The 18,141-nt window shown below is 41.2% G+C and overlaps 2 protein-coding genes across 3 annotated transcripts; one reads left to right on the top strand and one right to left on the bottom strand.

Moving 5' to 3' along the window:
- Positions 1-1,203: 1,203 nt before the first annotated feature.
- rnf180a (ring finger protein 180a) lies at positions 1,204-9,685 on the bottom strand. 2 transcript variants are annotated; one of them, XM_088424701.1, is made up of 4 exons: positions 8,989-9,685; positions 2,826-3,066; positions 1,838-1,963; positions 1,204-1,586 (listed from the first exon to the last, which is right to left on the bottom strand). In XM_088424701.1, the coding sequence occupies exons 1-4, from the start codon at positions 9,634-9,636 to the stop codon at positions 1,378-1,380; spliced, it is 1,224 nt and encodes a 407-aa protein (XP_088280827.1). In that variant the 5' UTR covers positions 9,637-9,685; the 3' UTR covers positions 1,204-1,377. The 2 variants fall into 2 exon arrangements, with proteins under 2 accessions (XP_088280827.1, XP_088280828.1); XM_088424702.1 differs by lacking the exon at positions 1,838-1,963.
- A 1,216-nt stretch (positions 9,686-10,901) lies between these two features.
- On the top strand, positions 10,902-13,446 carry htr1aa (5-hydroxytryptamine (serotonin) receptor 1A a). Its single transcript, XM_088418616.1, has one exon. The coding sequence runs from the start codon at positions 11,228-11,230 to the stop codon at positions 12,479-12,481; it is 1,254 nt and encodes a 417-aa protein (XP_088274742.1). The 5' UTR covers positions 10,902-11,227; the 3' UTR covers positions 12,482-13,446.
- The last annotated feature ends 4,695 nt before the right edge of the window (positions 13,447-18,141 follow it).

Raw genomic sequence — 18,141 nt, forward strand, 5'->3', positions numbered from 1 at the left:
GTGAGATACCCATGCCATGGGCAAGTAACGCACCTCAATGCATCACATATGCCGGCTTTTGAATTTTGCGCTGGTAATGATCCTATCCTACGCCACCCTATCATGACATTCACCTGTTTCCCATTTACCTGTTTACCAGTGGATTATTCCAAAGAGGTGTTCTTTAAAGGGACACTGTGTAAAGTTTTGACCGTTTTTCATTAAAAAGGAATACAATAAATGATTATAAATTGAAAAAACTTGCAAATTAATGTGTTTTCAATGACCAAAAGTATGTTTTGAATATAATCGTAGGTTTGGTCTTCATTAAATTATATTACATAGGGCGTGACACTTCTCCAGAGGGTGCCATGTATGTTGTAGCTACAGACAATGATAAATGCAGCATCTACTGCCGTACGTAATGAAAAACGTTAAATCCTACACAGTGTCCCTTTAAGCATTCATCAACTTTCCTTGTCTTTTGCTGCAACTGTCCCAGCTTTTTCAGGTGTCTATTTAAAAACGTGCAAATATTTTCACAGGAATAATAGAGGTTATCATTTTAAACATTATATATTGCTTTTGTGGACTATTCAGTACTCTGTTTTTATTTTCATTTTACCACACAAAGTCCTAACTCAATTGGAATTTCGGTTGTAGTAAATAATAATCATAAACCATTTTTCCTGGGAGGAGGTGGGGGGCTTAACACGGCGTAGGAATAAAAGGTCCACTCAATTTCACAACAGGTAGTTCTTTAGGGCACAACCTACACAACAAGTGCTCGATTAAAATCCTGACCATTGACAGCTAGAATCCATCATGTCAAAAGAGTCCTGCAAAGACATTTTTATAATGTAAAGCCATGTACAGGTATGTATAACAGCTCTTCCAGTAAGCGTTCTAGTTAGTGCAAGTTCATCTAAAATGATGTATTCTTCCATTTAATGCCTATGAATCATCCATCCATCCATTTTCTATCGCCGTTTATCCTCACAAGGGTCGCAGGCTTGCTGGTGCCTATCCCAGCTGACTTCAGGCAGTCGGCGGCTGACACCCACAACCGCTTGCCAGCCAACTGAAGGTCACACAGAGACAAACAACCATTCAAACACTCAATCACACCAAGCACTTTCAATTGGTTTTGATCAACCCCCCACCATTGAGGGACAGAACATGTTGTTTATCATGTGCACACAGAGAACATTGGATGCCCAAATGTGCCTCCTGCACAATATACCCGCTCAATCATTTATTAATGGCTGATTACAAGCTTCTGCTTTTTTCCTGCTAGTCAACATCCCACCTGCTTGTCATCACACATAAGCAAACGGCTTAGTTTCACATATCTGTCATCACACTATCATCATCATCATCATAATCGTTATCGGGCTGTCAAAACGAGGGAAAAAAGAGGTAACAGAGGATGCAAAATACGAAGAAGCCAACAATCCAGTTGACGGAGTAAATGTAGATGATGACCATATCCATATCAAGGTGCCAGCCGTGGGCGTCGTCATCATAGTCCAACGCATTGAGCCGGAAGCCGCCTCCCGCGCGGGGCAACTGACGCCGTGCGCCGGGGCTGGACGTCCTTGTGAAACCTGGATTGTGGAAGACAACATTTTATGAATAACTCCTCACCTCACCTTCGTACATGGCACAGTGGAATCTTTAAGCGTAAAGATGGCCCACATCCCGTTTGTTTCAGCCATCCATCCATTCATCCGTGGAAAACAGTGGCAAGACATCCTTTATGTCTCTACAGTATTGTCCAAAAACTTGAAAAGGGGTCAGGTCAATATGAAACCGAGACTGTCATGTTTCCCATAACTTGAGCTCGTCAAAAGATTACCTCTGAATATTCGAAAGAGTTTTGTGCAGCTAGGCAGAGGCCATTTTGCACAACTCGCTTTCTGGAAGTTTTGTTTCCGACAGGCGTATTCTTTTGGGAAGAACGTCCTCGCCATTTGGTTTAACTCTGTGAAAAAAAAAAAAAAAAAAATGCAAATTCTGTATGAGATGAGTATGACTCATTAGGTATACAGCAAAAAGCATGACGCATGAGAAGACTCTCATCCTCTTGTGTCTGTGTGACCTTGCCGGGGCTAATCAACACAAGAAGTGAATTACCATCATCATCTTCATCATCATCATCATCATCGCCTAATCACCAATGAGAGCTCTCTTGCGTGCGCTTGTGTTTTCCTTGTGACCACATCCTCTCTGAGTTTGTGTGGATGCAGTGGCACTCGGAAAAAAGTGAAAGCGGCGTGGGTTTTTTCCTGTCATTACTTATTTACAGATTAATAAGTGCTAACTGACTACATTAGTACAATATCAATCGAGAGCCAATTCAGAGATTAAAATTGTAAAATTGTTCTTTTTTCAAAGTCGATGAATTTGATTAGACAAAATTGACACATTCAAACTTTATGAATGGAGGAAAAAAAACTCAAATTTTAATGCAGATGTAATTTATGAATCGAGAATCAAGGCCACAGTGACATTAAAAATAAATTACAATAAAAAATGTTTATTATTATTGAGAGAAAAAGTTGTCATTTTCTAGATGAAAGCTATACATTAAAATATATTTTTGAAAACAAATGAGTAAGTCTTACATTTTGAGGAAATAAAACCTTAGGTTTTTCACGGTAAAAATATTTACAATTTTAAGGAAAAAAAATCCTAGCTCCAGAATTGGATGTCGTTGGATTGTGCAGGTGTACCTAATGTTGTGAATGCATGCATCATCAAAAAGCAGATAAAAGTCAGGTGCTTGTCTCATCTGCCATGGAGGTCCATTTTGCCCCCCATGCTGTAGTTAACCGCAGTCTCACCCTTCTGGAAGAAGACGTGCGTGATGATGGTCCTGCAAAGGGGGCAGGGCGTGCTGGCGGGACAGTTCTTGGCCAGCGTCCTCAGGCAAGGTTCGCAGAAGATGTGCTTGCACGGCTGACACATGTACGGGCTGAAGTAGACGTCCAGGCACACGGCGCAAACGTAACCGTCCTTAGTGATATCCTCTTGGTCCTCGTCACTGCTGCTGCCGCCGCTGCTGCTGACGCTCGCTGTGGAACCCTGCGGCGGCGAGTGGAGAGAGATGCGATGAAAAAACTCAAAAACAAACCCCCACGAGTTTCATTTGTTTGTTGAACATGTTTGACACGAAATTAAATATGACGATATATCGTATTGACTTTACGTTAACTTGGTAATGTCATTTCCGACGCGGGCGGCATGGTGGATCACCGATTAACACAACAAAATGCCCAAATGTCTTCAGCAGACGATAAAAACAAAGAAACTGATCTTCCAAAACTTTTGGAGTGAATTGCAACTATATCAAAAACAATCATTTTGAAAACGAGATAGGCTCTTTTTATTTTACTCAAGTTGTGTTTATAGAAAAAAAAAAAAAAATCACTACCATACCATTCAGGCTTTTTGTTTTTAGATTATAAGCCAGGGATGAAACACTCCACGGGTGAGGTTTACAAGCATTATCACTGTGATAACAATATAGCTACTTCCCCACAGACTTAAACACAAAGATGTTTTGTTTTTTAATGTGGAGGTTGCACATAATGTACTTTGAGTTTTGCCTCTATTATTTGACACCCCACATGCACAGGGTAATATGTGAGGTTGAAAAGTATCATGGCAGGTGAGATTTCCGCAAAGTGTGACTGTCTGTCACTAATATTTTCTCACATCTGGCACTGTATGAAGTGAGCTTAAACAGAGGAGGTGTTATACACAGTCCTTTACACAAACTGCATGGTACAATTATTACGTATGGCATATTTTTAACCTGGTTTGCATCTGTTTCCACAGCATCACCCCCACACTGCCACTCATCTCCCCTTGGGCCAACCCTCCCAAGAGCCTGCACACACATACGCACGCACACACACACGCAGACCAACAAATTGATTCCAATTGATAGCCTTAACCTGTTCCGGGAGGATGCACCCGGCCTCATTGTGGCGACATCTGCCCCTCAAGTAACCCTGTCTAACCCTGACCCTTGAAATAGTGCAGTGAGGTGACACATGTTGACTCCTCACGCTGGAGTGCAGGGATTCGAGAGTAATTACCGCTTCAAATTCCTCGGAGGGAGACTCCAAGCAGCGCCGTCCCACCCTCCCTAGGTGTGTCATTAACACATAGGACCAATGCAATTGCTGGCGACACGCCGTGTAATAACTTCCTGTGGGGAACGCGCTGCTTTAATATCAGCGAAGCGAGCCTGCACCTGAATAGGGTCTAACAATTGTTTCGGGAGAACAATGTCAAATAGTTAAGTCAACAGTGATATACGCTTTGATCAAAAGTGTCTTTTTACAGCTGCAAAATGTACATTTCCACCCATCGATTCATTTTCGAGAGCGCTCGCCCTTCCACTGGGACTTATTGAACTTTAAAAATTGGACTTTTCTGCGTGATTCAATGATCGGTTAGTACGTACGTCTCACAGTTCAGAGGTTGGACACTCTAAATTGTCCTTTGGTGCGCTTGTAAGGGTGAATTGCCCAAACACAGCCGAAATAGGCCGCAGCATGCGCATGACCCATGTGAGGATGAGCAGTTACGATACAGGGGCCTTAGAAGTGTCTTTCTGTGTGTGTGTGTGTCTGTGTGTGTGTGTGTGTGTGTGTGTGTGTGGGGGGGGGGGTACTTGAGATTTTAAATAAAACAAACAAACATACAGAAATCCTACAAAAATAATCGTTGAATAAATTAAATATTTCAATTTCCTTCTTTTAAAGAGCCAGATTCTCCCCCATACTAGAACGGCTCGACCCACCTTGTCATGTGCCATCTCTCGTTACCTGTTAAGTTAATGATTTATTTTCATGAACAGATCTCTACTATCATCCCAAAAGAGGACACTTTAAGTTGAGTATTTTTAATTGAACAAATATTTATTTATAATTATTTCTTTTTGAGAACAGGTCTAATACTTTTTGTTGATTAGTTTTTTTTAAATAGACAAATACATATTTATTAATAGTTAAGTTAATGATTTATTTTTGTGAACAGATCTCTATTGTAAACCAAAAAAGGATGCTTTGTATGTAATATTTTTCTGTGGATGAATATTATTTTAAAAGGTTTTTTTTTTTGAGAACATAATGGCATTTTATATTGGTTATTTTTTGTGGCCAAATATTTATTAATAATGAAGTTATTTATTTTGGATAACAGATATGTATTTTAATCCCCAAAAAGGATGTTTTACGTTGTATGGACAAATATTATTCATAATAATTTCTTTTTGAGAACAGGTCAGACATTTTTTGTTGGTGATTTTTTTTAACGGACAAATATTCATTAATAATTAAGTTAATGATTTATTTTGTGACCAGATCTCTACAGTAATACAAAAAAGAATGCTTTATGTCTAATATTTTTTGCGCACAGATACAGCATTTATTTATAATTACCGGTATTTCTTTTTGAGAATGGGTCTAGCACATAACGTTAATTATTTTTTGTGGGCAAATATTCATGAATAATTAGGTTTTTATTTTTGATAACTGATCTCATCTATGATCCAAATGAGGACACTTTGTGTTGGTAATTTTATGTGGACCAATACAAATAAAGTTTGAAAGGGTCTAAAGCTGAATAAATCAGACGTTGATGGCATGTTTTAAGTTTTTTTTTTTCAACCCCAAAATGCTTTACATTGGTAAAGGGGTACTTGGCCGAAAACATATTTCTGTCACTGAAAAAACGTTGAGAACCACTTTCTTAGAAGGCTAACTATAAATTGTCACTGTCAAGAGCAAATATTTTTTTCCTCCTGTCAAAACAGCCAACAAAAAATTAGAAAACAAAACACAACAAAAACAAAACATGAATTACATATTGTGCTACCATAAAAAAAAAAAAAACATTCAAGAGCTCACAGAAAAAGTGTGACTTCAACCAATATTGAGCTTTAAAATGACAAAGTCAGCGACAAATGCTACCCAAATCCTCATCTCACCTGGCCCGTGGTCCTCTTTACATGTTTTTGATCAACAGCCCTTAGATAGATCACGGCCTCCCAGAAAATATTGAAATTTTAATTATTCACTTGTTGATTTGGAAATATTCACACAGATGTGTATTCAAGTTTTCTTCAGTTCATAATCCATTTGTAATTTGTTTGTTTATTGGTCGGCATTTTTTTTTCCATAATGTCATGGGGCATGCACAGGTCCTGTGGTAATATTTGAAAAAATGCCATGTTTTGAGCATTGAGCTTACAAGTAATGTAAGTTGCGTGAAAATATATATCAAATTTACTAAAACACTGGAGTACCTTGGCATACGAAAGGCCCAGTTAATGAAAAACTCAATAAATGAAATCTGAAGATTTTTTCTTTTGACTCAAAAAAACAACAACAAAAAAACACACACATAGGAAAATTCTAAAAATTAGCGGCACCAATTCTCATTTCGCCCCCTCCAGCCTGGGGACCACCAAGTTATGTAGGACTTTGAGAAGGTGTATTGTAATGTATGCTGCTGTTTACTTTGTATTGTTTTCTTTCATTTTAAACAGACCCAACCTTAAAAACTATGTGCTGCTTTGAAAGAAAGGACAAGGACAAACCAAACATAGTGTCTGGGGCTTTTAGCTCAGTGGTCAGGGCACTTGACTCCCAGCGGTGGCTGTTTTGGAGCCGGATCGATCGCCAGTCTTACACCAGAACACTGTCATTAAGTTTTGACATTGAAAATAGAGCTCCCTCCCCAACTTGCTCAAACCCTGCAAAGTAGAAACCGTAAAAGCAGTACAAAGAAGAACACTTGAGGTTACAAGTAGGGAAAACACACACACACACACAATGTTAGTTATGAGGGAATCTTAAGACTGACATTGGAAAACCATGACGATATAAGAAAAAAAATGAGTTTTTAATTTTTCGGTTTCTTGGAGTTATTTGTCTTTATTTTTTTGAGATGTATTTGTACAAATCAAATTCCAATCTCATTGAGAGGTTGCTTTAAAGCTTAAAAACAAAACAAAGAACACTTGAGGTTAATACTGAGCACACACAAAATAACCTTTACAAAAAATACTCAATTAAGAAGAAACTCTGAAGACTGACTTTGGAAAAAAAAAAATCATAGTACCAAAACATATTAAATTTGAATTTTTGTATTTCTTGTATTTAATTTTCTTCTTTTTTTAAAAAAATGTATTTGTTCAAATCCAATTCCAATGAAACTGGGAAACTGCATTAAACAACCCATGCTACACATGCTATTGGCCCACTACCAAAAGCAGTTTGAAATGTGGACTAGTGGACTTGTGCCGAGAGATATCAAAATATTTCAGAGAAGATGCAAATGGCAACTTGCTCTTTTGTTTGCTTTTGTGTGTGAAGAGCTCACTGCAGCCGAGCCACTTCATGCATCCGATTCACATACAAGCCCACTTCAGGCAGGCCTCACAATGCCTTTTGAGATTAGATGCACGCATGAGGACAACTGGAGTGCACAGACTGGCTGCATGTATAAGAAGATTCAAGAAGCTGTTGTTCTGGTCAGTTGGAATCCATTGATTTCGCACGGCTATTGTTACTTGTTGAAAACTGACGAGTTACAAGCTTACATAACAACAACAAAAGTGTATGACTTGATCTTCATCAAATAAATTGTATTCATGGAGTCATAATCCCTGGAATATTTCATGAAGAAATTATTATAAAAAAAATGAATCCACCAAGTTATAAAATTAGAATAGCACTTAAAATACAAAAATAAAATTAAATTATCACTTCTGATTGGTAAAGTACGGGGGACATTCAATGTGTTTAGTATGCCAAGTTGTAATACACCATTTGAATTGAACTACTGAAATAAACAAAGCATTTTGCAATATTCAAAATTAAAAGCTACAGTATGTAACTATGTATTTCTCCAGTAGATACAGCAAAGCCCCATTTATTATGTGTGTATCTTCCAGACCAGCATTAGCTATACAGTTTTAGCCCTCTCACATACAAAGCACTTGAAATGCATTTTTCTCTCATAAATGCCACTTCAACCCACTGAGCGATCTAATTTAACTTATTCTATAGCACCTATGCTCACTGTATCTCCAAGAGAGCAAAGGGGGCTTGTTTCAAGCCCTTCATTTGTTTCTCCCAGTTGCATTTATGTTAAATTTGGTGCGTGAGAGAAACCAACTAAACATGGCGTTTAAACACCAAAATGTTCAAACAAACCATTTGGTTTTGTCTAATAAAAGTTCACAATCTTAATGTTAACGTCATGTGAGGTGCAATAAATGATCTTATGCAAATTAGCAATTTGTGAATCCCAATTCATAAGTGGGTCACATATGGAATGGGTTATGGAAGAGTAAATTATTATTATTAAGTGATCCTCTATTTAGGAGACAACACTAGAACATGACATGTTGAGGTCACGAACAGCATGCACCAAACTACTTGTGTGTAATGACGTAAGAATACATGGCAGCAATGCACAGGATGGTAGTCTCAGTTAGCAATGTATTTCATATTTTTCCATTTGATCATTTTATATTCATGACCTACAAATGAGAAACTGGGCCGTAGGGGCCCGTCCACAATAAAGTACAGTATTTATTGTCTATTCCAGGACTGATCCTCGGTCTTGGTAAAAGGGAAAAAGACATGCAAACGAAAAAGCGCTTAAAAAAAGTGCTCAGCAAGTGCACCAACAACAACCCACCGTATACCAGTGTCACACTGAATAGAGGAAATTTCCACAGAAAGCTATTCCAGAGAATGCTGGTCAACCTATTATTTGGAAACTATTTTGGAAAAGAGTTTAGTGGTAGGCACCCTGTACATATTGCATTCTTTTACGTTAGCCGTCAATTGAGTGTAAAACGAGGTTAACTACTAATTGAGGCGATTCTCCTGTGTATTCAACCAATAAAGAGCTTACTGCCATGTGGACAGCAGGTCAACGCAAACCAAAGATTCAGATTAAGTGAACAGTGTAGATCACCTGAAGCTGACTTTGCCTCCATCGCTCTTTCCTCTTCTGTCTTCTCCTCACACACTTGATTCTCTTCCTGTCCCTCCTGCTCATCCTTTTCTCCGGCACCATCACGTCCATCACCCCGCCACCCCCCTCCTCTTCCTCCTCATCTGACTGGCTCTCCTCCGCTTCGTTGGTCAAAGTCCGCGACGAGCCTCCAGCTCTCCTCGCATCCGCCGAGAGGGCGTCCCCGCCGGAACGGGCCGGTGGCCTCACAGTAGTCATCACAGATGAAGAAGCTTTCTGATGTAGCGAAGGGATAGGTGATCTGTTTCGAGCGGAGGTGTGTGATGGGGGCGAGCACCTCCTGGCAGCTTGAGGATGCCGAAGTCTGGTTTTATTCATAATGGAGCCCTCGGCAGATTCCACCTTTTCCGACCCAGAGCTGGACAGATTTTCCGTGCTTCCTCCTTCTCCTGATCCATGGCCAACGTTTTCAATACTGGCGCTCTTTCTGGGTCTCCCTCTTTTCTCCCATCTTCTCGGGTGTCTTCCTTCATCTTCATACTGTCTCGTCTTTCTGTGGGCTTTCCTCCCCGGAAGCGCAGGTCGCAGAAGCTGCTCCACGTGGGTGCTGCTGTCATTCACCCCGCTGACCCCCGCATGGGAGCTCATGGCCGCGCCTCTAAGTCCCGTAGACGCTCTCCCTCTTCACCCTCGCATTTCCCCCACTTCTTTTTCCTCTGGCTGATTTTGAGAGCACATGAACAGTTCCAGTGTGCAGGGGGTGAATCCAGAAGCCCTCCCTGCTCTTGGCCCTTGAAATAGAGTGTGAGTGAGCCCACTGGGATGTTCCATGTTGTTAACAAAAACTGGTCCACCACCCTGTTTTTACAATAGATTAGAATAGGATGGGGCCTGTTTGTGGTCCATTTGTGAGGACAACACAGTGCAGTGCAGCCACTGGGTGCTCAAAATAAGGAGGGGGGGGGGGGGGTCAGTAATGTATCTTTTTTCTAGTCAGAGCACAAAGAGTGGATAGTGTAGCATCTCACTGCTGATATGAACACTATAATTTAACATCATTTTCTATATCCATTGTCTTCTTAGTTTTCATGAGTATGAAAGCAGATTTTGAGACACAGCTGAGTAAAATTTTTATTTAAAGAAAAAAAAAAACGTTAAACCTGTTCAATAGTGATTTTTTAGGAGGGTTACTCAAGTATTGCACTGTTGCCGAACACATGAGTAACTAGCTATCGTGCTTAGTATTTTGTTAGATATCACAAATAATCAACACATTAAATACAAGGGGACAAGGGGATAATCTATAACAGTTGCGTTAAATATAACGCAATTATGGGTAAAATAAATACATAAATAAAAGTCCAGTCACCTTAAACCCCAACCAAATCCCAACTTCACGTTGTGGTTGGATTTGGACAATATCTTATATTTTTTCAGAATGTGGAACCCACTTTCTAATATCAAAAGCTGTGACCTGACTTTCGGGACACGTGAGAAAAATGACTGCTGGAATCGGAGCTTCTTCCGCAGCTGGATGCAAAACTGTTTGCGTGCAGCAGATGGCAGCAGCAGTTCCTCGTTCTCCCCTATGGACTGTCTGGAATAGTTGAAAAATTGTTCAGAATGTTCTTGCTTGAACTCCATTATATTTAGAACGCTTTTAAAAGAAACAAACAAACAAAAAAAGTGTCAAATTCTAATACAATGCTTTGCATTTGAATGTTTTTAGGGCTTCTTCAAAATTTTGCCTTAAGATGCGGCATGAACCACATCAGCTTGCGCATAAATCAAAATAAAAATCCTTAGCTGAGAGCAACAAACTGGCGAAGTGAGGTGCGCTTTGAAAGAGGAAGAAGGGAAAAGGGGGGGAGCAGTCGTCGTCGGAGCGCCTCTTAAGGGGGGAGAGACCTCCTGGGTCTGACGTGTGGCGAAGCCGCTGCTATAAAACCATTCGCGTCGTCACCGAGCTTAGATGACTCTCGGCATCAGTGAGCGCGCACGCCTGTCACCTCTCACGAATGTAGGCGCCCGCACGCGCGCATCCACCCGTGCGTCATGCGTCCTGAGACTAACTACTCGCCACCTCGGCTGGAGCGCGCCAGGGCGCACGGGATGCGCTCGGGTGCCGGCACCCGCAGCGGCTGAGGGATAGCCAGCCTCGCAACACCCCCCGACCCGAAACCCTCCCGGCTGGCTGCATGCACTCCCCGCGCCGCTCCGGGAAAGTTGCGCACAAAGTATGGATTACATTCCCGCCAGAGCCAACGACAGCAACGCCACCTTTGGCTACCCGCCCGGGGTGGAGGTGGTGGCGGACTGGCTCGGCTACGACAACAAAAACAACAACGACACCGGCGGTTCCGACTCGTTCCCGTACATGCAACTGGGCTACCAGATCGCCACTTCGCTGCTTCTGGGCGCGCTCATCCTGTGCTCGATCTTCGGCAACGCGTGCGTGGTGGCGGCCATCGCCCTGGAGAGGTCCCTCCAGAACGTTGCCAACTATTTGATCGGATCCCTGGCCGTGACGGACCTGATGGTGTCGGTGCTGGTGCTGCCCATGGCGGCCCTGTACCAGGTGCTAAACAAGTGGACCCTGGGCCAGGGGATCTGCGACTTGTTCATCTCTCTGGACGTGCTGTGCTGCACGTCGTCGATCCTGCACCTGTGCGCCATCGCCCTGGACCGCTACTGGGCCATCACGGACCCCATCGACTACGTCAACAAGCGCACGCCGAGGAGAGCCGCGCTCCTCATCAGCGTCACTTGGCTGGTGGGCTTCTCCATCTCCATCCCGCCCATGTTGGGCTGGAGGAGCGCCGAGGACCGAGCCGACCCGGACGCCTGCAGCATCAGCCAGGACCCGGGCTACACCATCTACTCCACCTTCGGGGCGTTCTACATCCCCCTCATCCTCATGCTGGTCCTCTACGGGCGGATCTTCAAGGCGGCCCGCTTCCGGATCCGGAAGACGGTGAAGAAGACGGAGAAGGGCAAAGGTGAGCGCTGCTTTACTTTGTCCCCCGCGGTGCTCCACAAGAAGAGCAACGGGGAGGTGGGCGGCGCGAGGCCGAGCGTCAACGGCGCCGTGCAGTTCGGCGACGAGGGCGAGTCGCTGGAGGTGATGGAGGTGAGCGGCTCCAAAAGCCACCTGACCCTGCCCAACACCCCGCAGTCGTCCTCGCACGAGAACCTCAGCGAGAGGAACTGTGGCGCCAAACGCAAACTGGCGCTGGCCCGTGAGCGCAAGACGGTGAAGACGCTGGGCATCATCATGGGCACCTTCATCTTCTGCTGGCTGCCCTTTTTCATCGTGGCCCTGGTGCTGCCCTTCTGCGCCGAGAGCTGCTACATGCCCGACTGGCTGGGCGCCGTCATCAACTGGCTGGGCTACTCCAACTCCTTGCTCAATCCCATCATCTACGCCTACTTCAACAAGGACTTCCAAAGTGCTTTCAAGAAGATTATCAAGTGCAAATTCCACCGGGCCTAAACGCTAACCGTGCGCGCAACTCCGTTAGGTACACCTGCTGCACCGTCGGGGAAACGCAAGAGCTGTAGGCCTGTCGGTCTTCTGTCGCTTTTACTTTAAACCATATTTATTATTGTGGTTGTAATTTGCATTGCATCACATTGTGTGCGTTAAAAGTACCGAACATCAGCCAGCTGCTTCGATTCCTTCCACCTTTAGCATTAAAGCTAGGTGACACAAAACTGTAAGGTTTATTATTCATTTTGTTGAACTCTCCAGAGCTTCCCCTGCAGCTGCAAAGTGGAACTGCATGGTAGTACAAAAGAACTGACAGCGACAGTCACGAGTATGACTTGTTTTTCATTTAAGAATATTTTTATTTGGTCATTAACAACTGGTTTCTCTCATATTTTTATATCATATACATAATTATGTAAAATGACCGCCTGTATCACTTTTCTGTTTTCATTTTTACAGGGGCTACTCATTTTTTATTTAAAGTATTTTCATTAACTTTTTTTATATTTAACTTATTTAAATCAAAATCAACTTTATATATTTGTATTTAGGTGATTTTCTATTCAAATACATTGATCCAATTTAATAAACAAAATGTGCTCAATACCTCTCTTTGTAAAAAGGCTGTGTTTTGGGGATACGGTTCTTGAACTTGTGCAGGTGTACCTAATGAAGTGAAAGGAGTTTGCCTAGACACATTTCTGTGTTACTCAAAGGACAAAGGGCCACGCTTACTGACAGCGTAGAGCGCCCCCCCGAAAAAGAAAAATCTAAACGCACTGACTAAATGTGTATCAAAAGGCCTCTGGTGAAAACAAAACAAGGACTCGTATGTGCGTTTATCCACTGTTGTGCCCAGAGTGTTTGTTGCCAGTATGCAATGGCGTTCTCCATCCATGCATTTCTGTCATGCAGGTCGACATCACAAGCTTTGTAGCGCTGAAACAATAAAATGCAAGTCAATCCAAGCCCGTCCTTATTCAGCTAACTGGAGTCCATTTTTGTTTCGTGTTGATGGAAACAAGAAGAGCAATGAGGCAGGCTGGTTATTAACTTATTTCTGCTCATAAATCTTCATATGCATCACAGGGAATTTGTCTTGTGCAGTGCTGCTGGGAGAGTGTGTGTGTGTGTGTGTGTGTGTGTGTGTGTGTGTGTGTGTGTGTGTGTGTGTGTGTGTGTGTGTGTGAGTGTGGAGGGGGGAGTAAAGCGATTTATACTGATGATGATGATGATGATGATGATGATGAGATGATGATGGGGGGGGGGGACAAAGCGACTTATACTGATGATGATATCAGTTGTGTGTCTGATGCCTGTATGGAATTGGACTCAAATAAAGCACAGGCTTTCCAGCAGATATTTGCAACAACAACAGTAGACAAAATGGATGAGGGCAGAGGGTGTGTTGTTGTCCGCATAAGCAGACAAAACATTAGGTACACTTGGGCTGCTCCTTTATGACGAAGATAATGTGAAAACATGAATGTTGCTTTTTATAGGGTAAGGGACTACTGTAAAAGTACTCTGTGAATGATTCTGATATGACTGCTACTATTACTACTAATAATAACATGAATGCATATATATAAAATAATAATAATACAATGTAGACACAATTATATATGTAAAATGGTATACAAAATAATAATTATACAATGTAGACTCAAATATATATGAAATAAATTAGTGATATGACATTATAGCAATGTAGGTAGTGACGATAACGGAAATAAATATTGATTTTATAGTATTAAGTATCAAATATCTAGATGATCAAAAACAACAGTAATGATGACGTTATTTAGCCAAAGTCCATAGCTGACAAAAACAACAAACAGCAGCAGCAGCAGCATTTCAACCAAGAAATGATATAAAACAGACTTATTGTAAAATGATGTTGTAAAAAGATGATCATTGTCATTTGAAAGCCAAGTAGGCTAGAATATTTAAGCCAAGCTAAAATATTAAAGCCAAGTAGGCTAAAATATTTAAATGTTTTACAATACGAATAGCAAATCATCAAACAAAGGTAATTATTATCAATTTTTATTAACATGTATTTTTAAAAAAATGAAAAAACTCACTGAAGTAAAACAAAAGTTTTTGTGGTGATATAGTGGAAAATAAAAATACGTTTTACAAATAATGTACATGAACTGCACTTCCTCAAATTGAACGAGGTTTGTAACATTTCAGCTGCAATATTCAGCAAAATGTCAGAGGAAGCTCTCAGTATGATACGACTTTACATCAAACTACAAGGGTAAATACAGTATATTGTTCCATAAATATCTAGGCTCATGTGTTAAACACTTATATCCACTTGTATCGTGCCATCAGGTATAGCCATACAATAACAATGACAAATGAGCATATGCAGGAAACCACCACTGGCGTAACGCTCGTCTCTCACGTCTGACCCGGACACAAATCCACTTAGTGCGGATGAGAAGAGAAAAAAAAAAACGTGCACGGAGGAAACAAAGGGTTTCAGGAAAAAGCCCTTGTCGAGAGGCGCACAGGCCACACGGTGTGGCCAGCTGATTACTCAGCTCATCGCCATGACAACAAATCAAAGCCAAGGCATCGGGAGTCATCGAGCGACTGAAGGAGGGAGGGAGTGAGGACGGGAGAGGCGGGGACGGACGGGAACGCCGAACAGCAGCATCACAATGTAGAGCTGACACCTGTGGCACACAAACAAATGGTGAAAGGTGGCAGAGATGCTGTCGAACATCCCACTTACTGGCCATGTACACCTGCACCCTCAAAAGAATCCACTTTGAATGTTCTTTCAAAGGACAGCAAAGCCACAGCGGCGTATTCAATAAATCTCCCTGAACAAAGACAGGTACTCATTAAATAAGGTGTTTGTTATTGTGGTCAGAGTAGTGCAATGCATCATGCTTTTAATATAGTAACCTTAATAAACTAGGAGTAATGTCACGTGAGGAGCAGAGTTTGGACACAGAAGCAGACAGGACATGGAAGTAGAAGAGAAGAAGGAATAGTAGTCTTTTTACACAAAAAAACACAAAGACAACAAACAAACAAAAGACAAATAAAGAAGCAAACCACACTAAATACAAGATCATAAGTTGACAAATACATGAGAACGACAAAAGGTGACAAATACACGACTATTGGTGATATACACACTTGTCCTCAAAATAATGAATACCCTACAAATGTCATTTCTGTGGCAAAACCTTTTCATTTATGCAAGTTTCTTCATAAGTTATGTGTTAAAAGTTATGTGACAAGCAAGTAAAAGAATCAAAACAACAAACAATTGAGGAAACGCAAAATCTAACAGGTATTTCATTTACGCTCTTCTAAAAAAATATCTTTTCTTCTCTTTTTCATCATTTGTTTTAAAATGAGCCTTTATTCACCTAGTGACATCTTGAAATAGCATTTAGCATCAAAATGTACACATTTGGGACATTTTTGTTGAGATATTGACAGGGGTATGAATAAAGTTCAACATAACAATTTATGGAAATCTATCACATTGAAATGACACATCTCTTGAATAATGTATTGCTTTCGTTCATTTGTTTGTCGGTCACATATGACAAAGAAACTAAGAAAAATGATCAGTTTGTCACAGACACACAAAAAGCACTTCCAATTCACATGGGTATGAGGACAAGTGTACACGACCATAGCAGCTGCGTAGAAACTGAGATCACAACAGGTAAAAAGGTAGAAATTAAGCAATGTGATCATGTGTGACAATGGCATGTATAATAATTTAAAAATACTTTACGCAATACACGCACAAAATTCTTGCATATTTATTGTCCATTTCCAGCAAGGGTAAGCTTCTGAGCATTTAAGATGTCTTGTATGTCTTGTAATGACCTCGTATCTGCAACAAACTAATATTTGCTCCATCAAAATCATATTACGATACTTTATTCACAATAGTGTAGTCCTATCATAGCATTTTTCTTGGCTGCACTGCTTCAAGTACTTTATTTGTGTATGTGAAATAAATGGACCGGCGCATTTAGAAAGGGGCGTTTGAGCCGCCGTGGGAGTGAACGCAGCTGAATGCTTCCTGGCCAATATAGGCAGCTCCTCTCTCCTTTAATATTCAACGTAGTAAATGTGGACACAGTCTTTGACATTGCAGAAGGAGAAAGAGACTCAATGGGGGGATGCAATCAGAAGAAACTGAAACGTGTAAGTTTAGAAGAAACTACAACCAGATTTCCATTTGCACAAGTGCACAGTCCAATTGTTATTGTCCGTGTGTTGCAGTCGCCGACATTTTTTTTCCAGATGACTCTACTACACTGAGCAGCCGCAGCATTTGCTATCATATCTGTTCATTTTTAATTAAAGTAACTGAATTAAAATCGAGTCCACTCAGCAAAGTAGAAAATGAATGGATATATTCATTATTCAATCATTTAATAAAAATGTTTTATTGATGCTATAATTTGTATTGAGATAATCCGAGTTTAGAGCAAGAGCAGATAGGACGTGGAGGAGGAAAAGTGAACGCCTGCATACAGACAAATGCACAGTAACCACGATTCGGAAAATCAGCCTCCAAAAGTACACCGGAACTTGAAACTCGACTCAGATTTAGAAACTAGACATTAGGAAAATAACTGATAAGAGCTCAACTTGGCGCTTTGATCACGCGTTCCTAAGAACTTGGATCTTAAATGATGTCAGATACCAATCCTACCTGACATAAAAAGAACCAAAGCAACTGCATGGCAAAAATGTAACAAACCAGTCAAAGGAGCTTATAAGACAAATGTGATAAATACAAAAAATTACAGTACACCACCACGAAGCAGCTGATATCACAATAGTTTCTTATGGAGAGAGATTCCCTTCTGCAGTTATCTGATGTGTTTTCCCACATCCAGAAAAAAAAGTCACCGCTGATTTTCTGTAATATCTGTTACATTTAAAAACAGCATGTAGATTATACTTAGTTATTTTACTACCTGATAAAACGTCCCAAATTGCAACTCAAAAGCTGAGTCATGCTTCATTGGTGCCTCACGGCAATGAGGCTCTTTTAATCTTTCCTTTTCATTCTTCCTTCTTCATCGACATTCACTGGGCGGCAGCAATGACGTCGGCGTGCCCCAAAGTGCTCCTGGGGGAAATTTATTCTAAACTGGTGACCTGCAGCTAAAATGACAGCGGCGATCTTGCATGGATTTTTCGGTTGATGTTTCATTTTTCTAGTCTAAAGAAAATACATTTGAGATCGCTAGCATTTGGGTCTCGGTGAGGCGAGGGATTATCATTATGATATTAATCAAATGAACTACTGTAATCTTCTAGGTTTTACGATGTAGATAGATAGATAGATAGATAGATAGATAGATAGATACTTTATTCATCCCCGTAGGGAAATTCACATTTCCAGCAGTATCCTCAAGTCGAGATATAAAGTATGAGAAATAAAATACACAAGATACACATAAGTCCAGTAGGCCTGCAGTAATCCCGCCCGCTGTGGGATTATTTATGTAAAGTAGGTAGGTGGTCGCCTGGCGCTGACGCAGGAGCCCCACGTTCACCCCGACCTCCGAGAATCATATAAAGAGGACCCGCATGCAAGGATTACAGGCTTTATTTTGCTTTGCAGTTCCTTCCAAAAGAAAATCAGATCAGGTTTATCA

The sequence above is a fragment of the Hippichthys cyanospilos genome, chromosome 1 (assembly GCF_059441005.1).
Source record: "Hippichthys cyanospilos isolate Australia breed blue-spotted pipefish chromosome 1, RoL_Hcya_1.0, whole genome shotgun sequence".
NCBI lineage: Eukaryota > Metazoa > Chordata > Actinopteri > Syngnathiformes > Syngnathidae > Hippichthys > Hippichthys cyanospilos.